Below are 9,882 nucleotides of genomic sequence, written 5' to 3'. Positions count from 1 at the left end.
AGTCCATTCAAATCTAATTTTTACCGATGGATTTTTGCAACCCAAGTGTTATCAGGCTGTTGATTTGTGAAGTGTCTGATGTATATATTTTAATTGACAGGGATGTTTTAAATGAGGCCATTCATCAGAACGTCTTGAGAGAGCTGCAGGAGGCGAGGAGTGCAATGGTCTGTGTATCAATCACTCAACTCCCCTGTTCACCTGAAAATGCAGTTTTAGTCATTTGGAAATACCATTATTTGTAATAGGTGCTTTTTCATATTTCTTAATTTCCTTTAATTTGTAGAGAATAGTCATACAGAGGCTCACTGAGGCTCAGGAAAGGTATGCAAATAACACTTTGTTCTCTTATCACACAGATTCTATGTGGAATATACTTGTGTAGTGTGTATGCAAATTCATTTTTTCCCAAGTATTTTTTTGATTGTTGGTGATGATTAGACTGACGAGTCAGGAATTGCTGTTGGCCCAGTCTCAGACCAGTGTCCAGGAGCTGAGGAACCGCTGCCTAGAGGTGAGCCGGAAGGAGTGAGACCAGGAGTGACTGCTTCAGGTGAGAAGGGCATCAGGATCTGCTGGGGTTATTGTAATTGTATGTAGTTTTTAATAAATTAAATTATCAAATGGAATGCAGAAAATTGCAACTTGCTCTAGTTGACAGGCTGAATAATTTTATGGGAGGCATCAATCTCCATGCTGCTCCATACGTGGCAATGAAATCAGACGCTGTCTTAGTCTATGATTTGTTTTAAGAGGGTCCCTTTGTAGTGAATCTAGATAATGTATGGTAATTTTAGTGAGATGTCTGAATGTCGGCAAACCTGTCCCCTACCTGTCTGAGGAGAACTGCAAGCTTGTGGGCCATAAGAACCATAAGCAGAGGATTGAGTATCTGGTCAAGCTCAAAGAACACCAAACTTCAAGTGGTAATAATCATATTTAACATTTCATCACCTGGCTGCATGTTTACTTTTTGTTAGTGTTATAGTTACCATCAAGAGACTTGGCCTCAGCAGTGAAATACTGAGGGGGCATTTCACTGCATTCATAGACTTTTAGTAACAAACACAATTTTTCAAGGGAAATAAAATCCTCAGATGTGAAATGAGTATCTGAGAAAATGCTTGGAGAGATTCTATTTGGCTGCTCAACATTTCTTGTTGACTGTGAACATGTCCCCCAAACAGAAAGCCTTTTCACCCTTTTTTAAGTTGACCAATAACTGTGTTATTGCATCACATAATAGGATAAACTGGTCAGTACAGTACATTACCTGTTTCAAATACTGTGATTCTCTAAGAAAAATGTCTTCATGTTTTTTCATATTTCTGTATGAATATATTTCTACTTGGGCTGGGAATCCATTGTGTATATTGTGATATGCATAACTGTGATATGCATATCATTGGATTTGAGTATTTCACTACCTCTCTGCAGCAACTGTAGCCTCCCTGGGTCACATTCAAAGGGAGGCTGTGCCACAGGCTCAGCTGCGTCTTCATATCAGATGTTTATTTCAGCAATAAGGCCCAAGGTGGTGTGGTATATGGCCAATATACCATGGCTAAACCCCTGAGGTGCCTTATTGCTATTATAAATTGGTTGCCAACACAATTGAGTAAAAATACATATTTTGTCATACCTGTGGTTTATGGTCTGATATACCTCAGCCAATCAGCATTCAGGGCTCGAACCACCCAGTTAATAATTATGGTTACATCATCATCCTTCATATTGTATTATATGAATTTTGGTGGTCCATATATTGCCCAGCCCTAGTATTTACCACAGGGGCTATCAATCACAGATACCATATGTAGGGTAGATTGTGACATGATTGAACAACTGTTATGCTGGATGAAATATATTTTATAACTGTAAATTGACTGTGTATACATTTAATCAGATCATCATTCATAAAGGCAAATTCTGGATGTTTTCCTTGTTGATTCTGCCCTAGCAACAGATCTATTTTGTTTTTGCTAACATCTGTATCTTGTCTATTTGTATAGTTGTGTGACCAATAAAATGTGATTTTAGTTTTAATGTTAATATTTAGTCTCACCTTTGTTCTCTAAATTCGGAGAATAGTATGGGTGGAGATAATTCCCTGTTATTGGGTCTACTGCTTTTGTATGGGTTCTGTCTACTCTTCATTACTCTAATGTCTTGGTAATATGGTTTATGTTAATTATATAATCGAATAAATGAATATTTTAGTTTCTTGTTTACATTAGGAGTATGAAAGGACAGTACCCCTAGCTACCAGATGGGATGTTTGATTCAGACATAGAGTCAGCAGGTGTACTACTGTCACGTGTCTTTGAACCGATGATTAACTAATTTAGAATTCTACAGCAACATCCACCCTTGAAAACGTATCAGCGGTCTCTGGAGTGAACAACATATGAAACATGAAGAAAGCAATAACTGCAGAACAGATAACAGAATGGTTTACATTAGGGACCCATTTTGCTAACATTCTAATCACGGATGAAGTTCCAAAAGAAGTAAAGTTAGAGGAGTCATCAATACAGAGGTGAGTTCAGTTGGCTAGCTAGCTAGCTAACGTTAGCTAGCAATTCCATCTACATTTTGCTAGCTAACGTTAGCTAGCTTACACATGCTCCCTTGCACCATAGACCGTAAAGTCTGTCTGTAGTCACCAGGTTTCCCTCCAACCATTTCTATGCTATTAAAGTAGGTCAGATTAAAAAAATGCATTGACAGGCCAGATGGAAACAAACATTTTCCGGAAACTTCAAATCTGCTAGACAATGTGGGATATTTTTGTCTGTAACTTGAATTATGATAGAATTTTTTTAAGCAAATATTGATAGAATAACCATATCGAAGTAAATGTGGAGTCACGTGATGACGCGTGGTCCTCTCACTAGATGTATCGGGAAAAGCATGCAGTTTCAGGCTACATATGAAATACATTTAATTTTACAGTGTGATGAGTTTAATGCACATTTTAATAAATATCTAGGGTCTTGTTCAGGTGACATGATCATCAATGATTGGCTGCCGCGCTTGTCCATAATCTCATAAATGTAGGCTATACATGCGCTCTTGGAGCGTTATCTACTGCTGTTGTATAGAGCACACGTGTTAATACCAGAGTGCGCTGTTGTATAGCTACATAATATTCAATGCGATGCAAACACATTTCACTTGTATTTTTTATTCGGTACTTGGGAATTGAACCACACAATGTATTTGTATGTGCACTACGTCTTTACGCACAGGCTTTTGGCGGCAACAATACAATTTGGTAGAAAAATATGGTGGGAATCTTTTGCCAATTGGATTGAACCTAAACTTTCACACATGTTCACATTTGTTGGCTGGCTAGCTAACATATGAAAGGAACGTTGCTTTAGTTAGGTACATAGCTAGCTACATACTTTTCAGTAAATATGAGCATTATTTAGCTACTACAGTAATACTAACACAGTAAAGTACCTAACTAGCCAGGTGCCAAAATTCCTAGGCACGGGTTGATTTATTAAACCAGTGCAATTAAGTAGCTTTCTAAGTTACAGTAGTAGCTAGAGTAACCGAGTAGTCTATTGAGATGCACCCCTAGTTCAGTTAGCTAGCAGTATCTATTGTTGTATGTATGAATCTGCCCCCATGCAAGTGCTGGTAAAAGGGCAAGATTTTGTTGCAGTCACATTAATTAAAATGAATCTGTAACATATTTTTTTAAGATGACAACTCTTTCAGTCATGACCTAACAAGAATAGAAGCTAGTAAGGTCATGAGTTGGGTACTACTTTACCACCCCACCCGCTCTCACAGTGGGGTGCTGTAGGCTTCTGTGGAGTTGTGTGGCACTGGGTAGTAGTAGGGAAGGTCCCAGACCCTATGGGCAATGAAAGGATAAGAGCCTCTCATGGTACGGTCCACATAGCCAGAGATGGTTGGGATCTCTTCTCTCTGGGGCTCACCACAGTTGGGCACAGTAGGTGTGATAAATCCCTGCTTCATTTGGTATCTGTTGGTCCAGGCCTCCATTGGCCCAAGCAGTTCTGGCTCCGGCATGTGATCCTCCTCTTCTTCCCCTTCCACTTTGTTGAGGAAGTCTCTCAGCACCTGCTTGAAGACGTACACAAGCTCCCAGGGCAGGATCTTGTTGCTGGCCAGCACGTCACGGAACCTGAGAATGAGATAGTGGGTTAATAAACTATTTAACCCAAACTGCATTGTCCATAATAATGAAACTGTTTGGGCTTTCAATTATCCATTAGGTCTAGCTGACCAAATGATGCTGAAACTATTTCATCAAAGTATCATGTATTGTGTGAGGTGATAAGGCTGAGGTCGTGTTTATGCGCCCGCTCCAATCTCTAATTTTCAGGAGGACATTTTGCAAAGAAGACAAAATAAATGCGGTGAAAGAGTCACACCAAATAATATTCCCTGAATAATCGGGCGATCTTGTTACATTCAACAGGCCACAATCATCAGCCTGATCAACTCTATGTGAAGGAGACGTGTCGCGCTGCATGAGGCAAATGGTGGTCACAACAGATACTGACTGATTTTCTGATCCACGCCCCTACCTTTAAAAACAGTTATCTGTGAAATCCATATAGTAGGGCCTAATTAATATATTTCAATTGACTGATTTCCTTATATGAACTGTACCTCAGTAAAATCTTTGAAATTGTTGCATGTTGCATTTAACATTTTTGTTCAATATAATTTACATTCATTTTTACTGGACCCATGGTGGGTTTAAAGGTTATTTAAATTATGATTCCTCAGTTAGCCCCTCAGAAATACCACATTCAGTCTGTTCATACAAATGTCACCATCACTGTAAAATGTTGGGGTTTGTGTTTGTATTTTAATAGGGATATGATACTGCTAATGGAAAGCTCTTTCCCTGTGGGTTGTTTTTGCTGTGCTCAGCCCCATAGGGTCCCCTTCACCTTTGCATGATCACACCCCATGTAACCTACTTCTGTGACAATAACACAAAGTGGCTTCCCTGGCAGCTTTGCTCTACCCCCCTCTCTTTGAGACTCTTGTCTCTTTTGCCTTTTGTCATCCTGGTGTGGGGGCAGTGGCTATTTTGGACACATTTTGCTAATATGAAAAGGGTACTGAATGAAGAGTGTTGTACGATGTACCTGGAGAGCACTGTAGCGGTGTGCATAGGGTGGATCTGGGCACACAAGTGCTCCAGCTGGCGGCGCTCCGATGCGGGGATTAGCGTGCGTAAACTGGGGTAGCTCTGGAGCCAGTGGGGGTATCCCGCGGTGTTGTGGGCCAGCTTGTGTTCCTGCTCCACCTCCCGCGCCATGCACTCCCTCTCCTCCACGTGCCACAGCAGCTCCCTGATCAGTGTGCAGCTGGGTGATAACCCTGTGGACGCCCCTTCATCCTGCGCCTTTTCTCGTTCAGCACGCAACCATTTCATCCAGCTGAACAGGGGCATGGCGGAGGAGTGCTGTGGTTACTGCAATGAGAAGAGAAAAAAGTGTTTTTACATCTGAAGCAAAAGTATTGACACTGCTGCCACGAGTATTGTACACTGCTGCCACGAGTGTCAAGGAATACCCCCCTGTTCTCCCAAAATCTGTTTTAACAGAACAATTCAAAGATTGCAATCGTACTATTGACTGAAGACTCAACTTTTTTGAAAGTTAGAAATGGATCACCTCCACACAAGCTGATCCCTGGTCCCTGACACTCTGTCATCATCAGTGCTTGATTTGCCTTCAGTGGCATTCTCACTCAGGTGAGGATGCCCAGGTGTGGGTGTGTAGTAATCTCCTCAGACTGATTGTTCTCTCTGTACCTCACAGCTGAGCTACACACAGATTTGACAGCCTGGGGTCACAGGTCATGCTACGTGAACAGGGCATGCAGTGCTGTATACTTGGCAGCAATGTCTTAAAGGACAAGAAAAATAGTTTGTTTTGTTATTAAACCTGCCTGTCCTAGCTAATTTCTTCAAATAATGCAATTGAGATTCCTGATTCGTGCCTATTGTCTAGGTGAGTGCTTTTTTTTATTGTTGGAACTTTCTGATCATTGCAAATAGCCTATGTAGTGAGAAAAGAAAAGAGAAAAAAAGCCATTGCATGGTTGGTACTTACTGTTGAATGCTGCAATGATGAGCCAGATGTAGACAGAGTGATCTAGAGAGATCAAGGCAGGCGTCTCACAGAGTACCATCTCCAGGACTCTGTCTCCATGGGTCTGTCCGTGAGGTCTCCATTCTCTGGTTCTGACTGGACTCTGCTATCCGTCTGTAAGCAATCAAATGGTCCTCTTTCTCTCCTCTCTATACTGCGTAATTGTCCTCTTCACTTGTTCCTGTTCTCCTGTCCTCTGGACTGTTTCCAGCAGAGTTACTCACTGTTCTCCTCTGACTCAGTGCTGTCTCCTCTCCTTTCACCTCACTCTCCTTTGTGCTGCTTTGTTGTAAGGTCAGCTGCTTTGTGGTTAGATGCTGAAGTGCGTGTGTAAGTCAGTCAACGCGTGTGCATATAAATGTGTGTGTGTGTGAGCTGCTCCCAGCTCTGACAGTGTGTCTGCCTGCTGTGTAGATAAAGTCTTCATCTTGCCCAGAGAGAAGCTGAGATGACTGGGACTGCTCTCCCTGCCACATTGCCCCAGGCCTGACTGGCCCAGCCACGGAATGAGAGGAGTGGGAGAGATGAAGGGGAGGGCGAGTAAGAGACAGAGGAATGTTAGAAACCGAGCAAGTAGTGAAAGGGGGATTTCAGTGCAGAGGAGGGAGGGTGATGTGAGGGGAGAAAGTAGTTCAAAAAGAGCAAGGGGGAGAACTATTTGACTTGACGAAGGCTCATTAGCATTACTCGCATAACGTTACTTATTCACAGTGACAAAGCCACATTATCACCACTCACTACTAGTGTGCTTGCTGAGACAAAACACGCACGTTTTTCCCAAGCCATTTTCAGACTGGATTCTTCACACGTCTGTTGCCCTGGAGATGGCTTTGGTTTGTGTATTTGAATATGAAGAGCCTGTTGCTGTTTAATAGTAGACCTATGGGGGGGGGGGGGGGGGGGGGGGGGCTTTGTTTGACCTACCTTTTTTCCCTTTGATGCTTAATTGCTTGTGTGTGTGTTTACACTGAAATGTCAGACTTTTGATTTGACACACATGTTTCTTTATAGCCCTGCAAAAGCTTCCCAACAGCAGGGCAGTCCAAAGAGGGATGACTCAGATGGAGGACTGAGGAACAAGACAGGAAAGCCTGACTTTTTGGCGAGTGAGTTACACATTTATATTTATACAATTAATTTGGCTTCCAATTGGATGCCTTTTGTTCCTCAACGATGAAGAAAGGCATTGAGCAAACCTTTCTGTGTTACCTCATCTCTCCAACTCTAGGTTCACCTCCACCTCCATTGACCACTTATGAGTACCCGAGCTTGCCCATCACAAAGAATAGACAGGAGGTAAAATAGTTTAGTAGCCTCACGCACGCATTCAAACTGACACACGCATGCTTTTGTTCCTCCTGCCATGTCAGGACTTTTTCAGGTCATAGACTTGGTCATCAGCAAGAGTTCCTCAGGTCATAACACCACTCAAGGTTTTACAGTGTGCTTCAGGTGAGCTCTGATTCTATCTGATGGAGCCATGAGTGCAACAAGAGGGGGAATTGCCCACTGAATGTCTTCACATGCACACAAGTAGGGCCATTAGTTGGCCATTGGTGAAGAGATGTGTTTTTCAGACTTTCATTTCATACTCAGATTCACATGTATTGTCCTACAAGAGCAAAATCGGAATGTTTTAATGTTATTGTGACTTTGTGAATATAAAAAACAGATTAGAATAATTTATTATATACTATAATTTAGATTGTTGAATCATATATTGTGTTCATCTTTAAATGGCTGCAATATGTTCTTTCATTCCTTCTACTGAGTTTGATGTGCAGTTCTGTGTTTATGTATTTCCAGATCATCTCTCTGATTGAAAACAACTCAGTGGTGATCATCCGTGGAGCCACAGGGAGTGGGAAGACTACCCTGCTGCCCCAGTTCATCCTGGACTACTACAGCGAGAAGAATGCCCCTTGTAACCTCGTAGTCACCCAGCCTCGCAAAATAGGCGCCAGCAGCATCGCCCGATGGGTTGCCAGAGAGCGCAAGTGCACCCTGGGTAGTCTTGTGGGATACCAGGTTAGTGACTCACAGACACCTTGTTGATGATACCATTTTTATATATACCTATATACACTGCTCAAAAAAATAAAGGGAACACTTAAACAACACAATGTAACTCCAAGTCAATCACACTTCTGTGAAATCAAACTGTCCACTTAGGAAGCAACACTGATTGACATTAAGTTTCACATGCTGTTGTGCAAATGGAATAGACAACAGGTGGAAATTATAGGCAATTAGCAAGACACCCCCAATAAAGGAGTGGTTCTGCAGGTGGGGACCACAGACCACTTCTCAGTTCCTATGCTTCCTGGCTGATGTTTTGGTCACTTTTGAATGCTGGCAGTGCTTTCACTCTAGTGGTAGCATGAGACGGAGTCTACAACCCACACAAGTGGCTCAGGTAGTGCAGCTCATCCAGGATGGAACATCAATGCGAGCTGTGGCAAGAAGGTTTGCTGTGTCTGTCAGCGTAGTGTCCAGAGCATGGAGGCGCTACCAGGAGACAGGCCAGTACATCAGGAGATGTGGAGGAGGGCAACAACCCAGCAGCAGGACCGCTACCTCCGCCGTTTGTGCAAGGAAGAGCATGAGGAGCACTGCCAGAGCCCTGCAAAATGACCTCCAGCAGGCCACAAATGTGCATGTGTCTGCTCAAACGGTCAGAAACAGACTCCATGTGGGCCCGACGTCCACAGGTGGGGGTTGTGCTTACAGCCCAACACCGTGCAGGACGTTTGGCATTTGCCAGAGAACACCAAGATTGGCAAATTCGCCACTGGCGCCCTGTGCTCTTCACAGATGAAAGCAGGTTCACACTGAGCACATGTGACAGACATGACAGAGTCTGGAGACACCGTGGAGAACGTTCTGCTGCCTGCAACATCCTCCAGCATGACCGGTTTGGCGGTGGGTCAGTCATGGTGTAGGGTGGCATTTCTTTGGGGGGCCGCACAGCCCTCCATGTGCTTGCCAGAGGTAGCCTGACTGCCATTAGGTACCGAGATGAGATCCTCAGACCCCATATGCTGGTGCGGTTGGCCCTGGGTTCCTCCTAATGCAAGACAATGCTAGACCTCATGTGGCTGGAGTGTGTCAGCAGTTCCTGCAAGAGGAAGCATTGATGCTATGGACTGGCCCGCCCGTTCCCCAGACCTGAATCCAATTGAGCACATCTGGGACATCATGTCTCGCTCCATCCACCAACTGTGGTGGATGGATGCTTTAGTCCAGGTCTGGGAGGAGATCCCTCAGAAGACCATCCGCCACCTCATCAGGAGCATGCCCAGACGTTGTAGGGAGGTCATACAGGTACGTGGAGGCCACACACACTACTGAGCCTCATTTTGACTTGTTTTAAGGACATTACATCAAAGTTGGATCAGCCTGTAGTGTGGTTTTCCACTTTAATTTTGAGTGTGACTCCAAATCCAGACCTCCATGGGTTGATAATTGGATTTCCATTGATCATTTTTGTGTGATTTTGTTGTCAGCACATTCAACTATGTAAAGAAAAAAGTATTTAATAAGAATATTTCATTTATTCAGATCTAGGATGTGTTATTTTAGTGTTCCCTTTATTTTTTTGAGCAGTGTATATATTATATAAATCTATCCCAAAAAACACATGACCATGTGTAGTATGTTACAAAGTCTGATTTGCGTACACATCCCTTTGTGGAAAGAAGATGGAGAAAAAGGTGCAAGAAACCAG

At 43.1% G+C, this 9,882-nt stretch overlaps 2 protein-coding genes across 4 annotated transcripts in view; one reads left to right on the top strand and one right to left on the bottom strand.

The window, feature by feature from the left end:
- The first annotated feature begins 239 nt into the window (after positions 1-239).
- The window catches only part of tdrd9 (tudor domain containing 9), a 30,838-nt gene continuing 21,195 nt past the window's right edge, over positions 240-9,882 (top strand). The window contains exons 1-6 of one of the 3 annotated variants that reach the window (XM_036954806.1): positions 240-324; positions 442-553; positions 2,359-2,539; positions 7,167-7,261; positions 7,384-7,451; positions 7,962-8,183. In XM_036954806.1, coding sequence (XP_036810701.1) covers positions 2,415-2,539; positions 7,167-7,261; positions 7,384-7,451; positions 7,962-8,183 — 510 coding nt within the window. In that variant the 5' untranslated portion in view covers positions 240-324; positions 442-553; positions 2,359-2,414. Of the gene's footprint in view, positions 325-401; positions 554-2,358; positions 2,540-7,166; positions 7,262-7,383; positions 7,452-7,525; positions 7,608-7,961; positions 8,184-9,882 lie in introns of those variants that run through there. The other 2 variants (XM_021574274.2, XM_021574275.2) reach the window with 2 other exon arrangements.
- LOC110497851 (protein RD3-like) lies at positions 2,961-6,708 on the bottom strand. The gene is made up of 3 exons (XM_021574283.2): positions 6,117-6,708; positions 5,145-5,473; positions 2,961-4,165 (listed from the first exon to the last, which is right to left on the bottom strand). The coding sequence occupies exons 2-3, from the start codon at positions 5,450-5,452 to the stop codon at positions 3,802-3,804; spliced, it is 672 nt and encodes a 223-aa protein (XP_021429958.2). The 5' UTR covers positions 5,453-5,473; positions 6,117-6,708; the 3' UTR covers positions 2,961-3,801.

The sequence above is a fragment of the Oncorhynchus mykiss genome, chromosome 19 (genome assembly GCF_013265735.2).
Source record: "Oncorhynchus mykiss isolate Arlee chromosome 19, USDA_OmykA_1.1, whole genome shotgun sequence".
Classification (NCBI taxonomy): domain Eukaryota; kingdom Metazoa; phylum Chordata; class Actinopteri; order Salmoniformes; family Salmonidae; genus Oncorhynchus; species Oncorhynchus mykiss.
The sequence above is the reverse complement of the archived record's forward strand: the minus strand, read 5'-3'. Positions and strand labels throughout refer to the sequence as shown.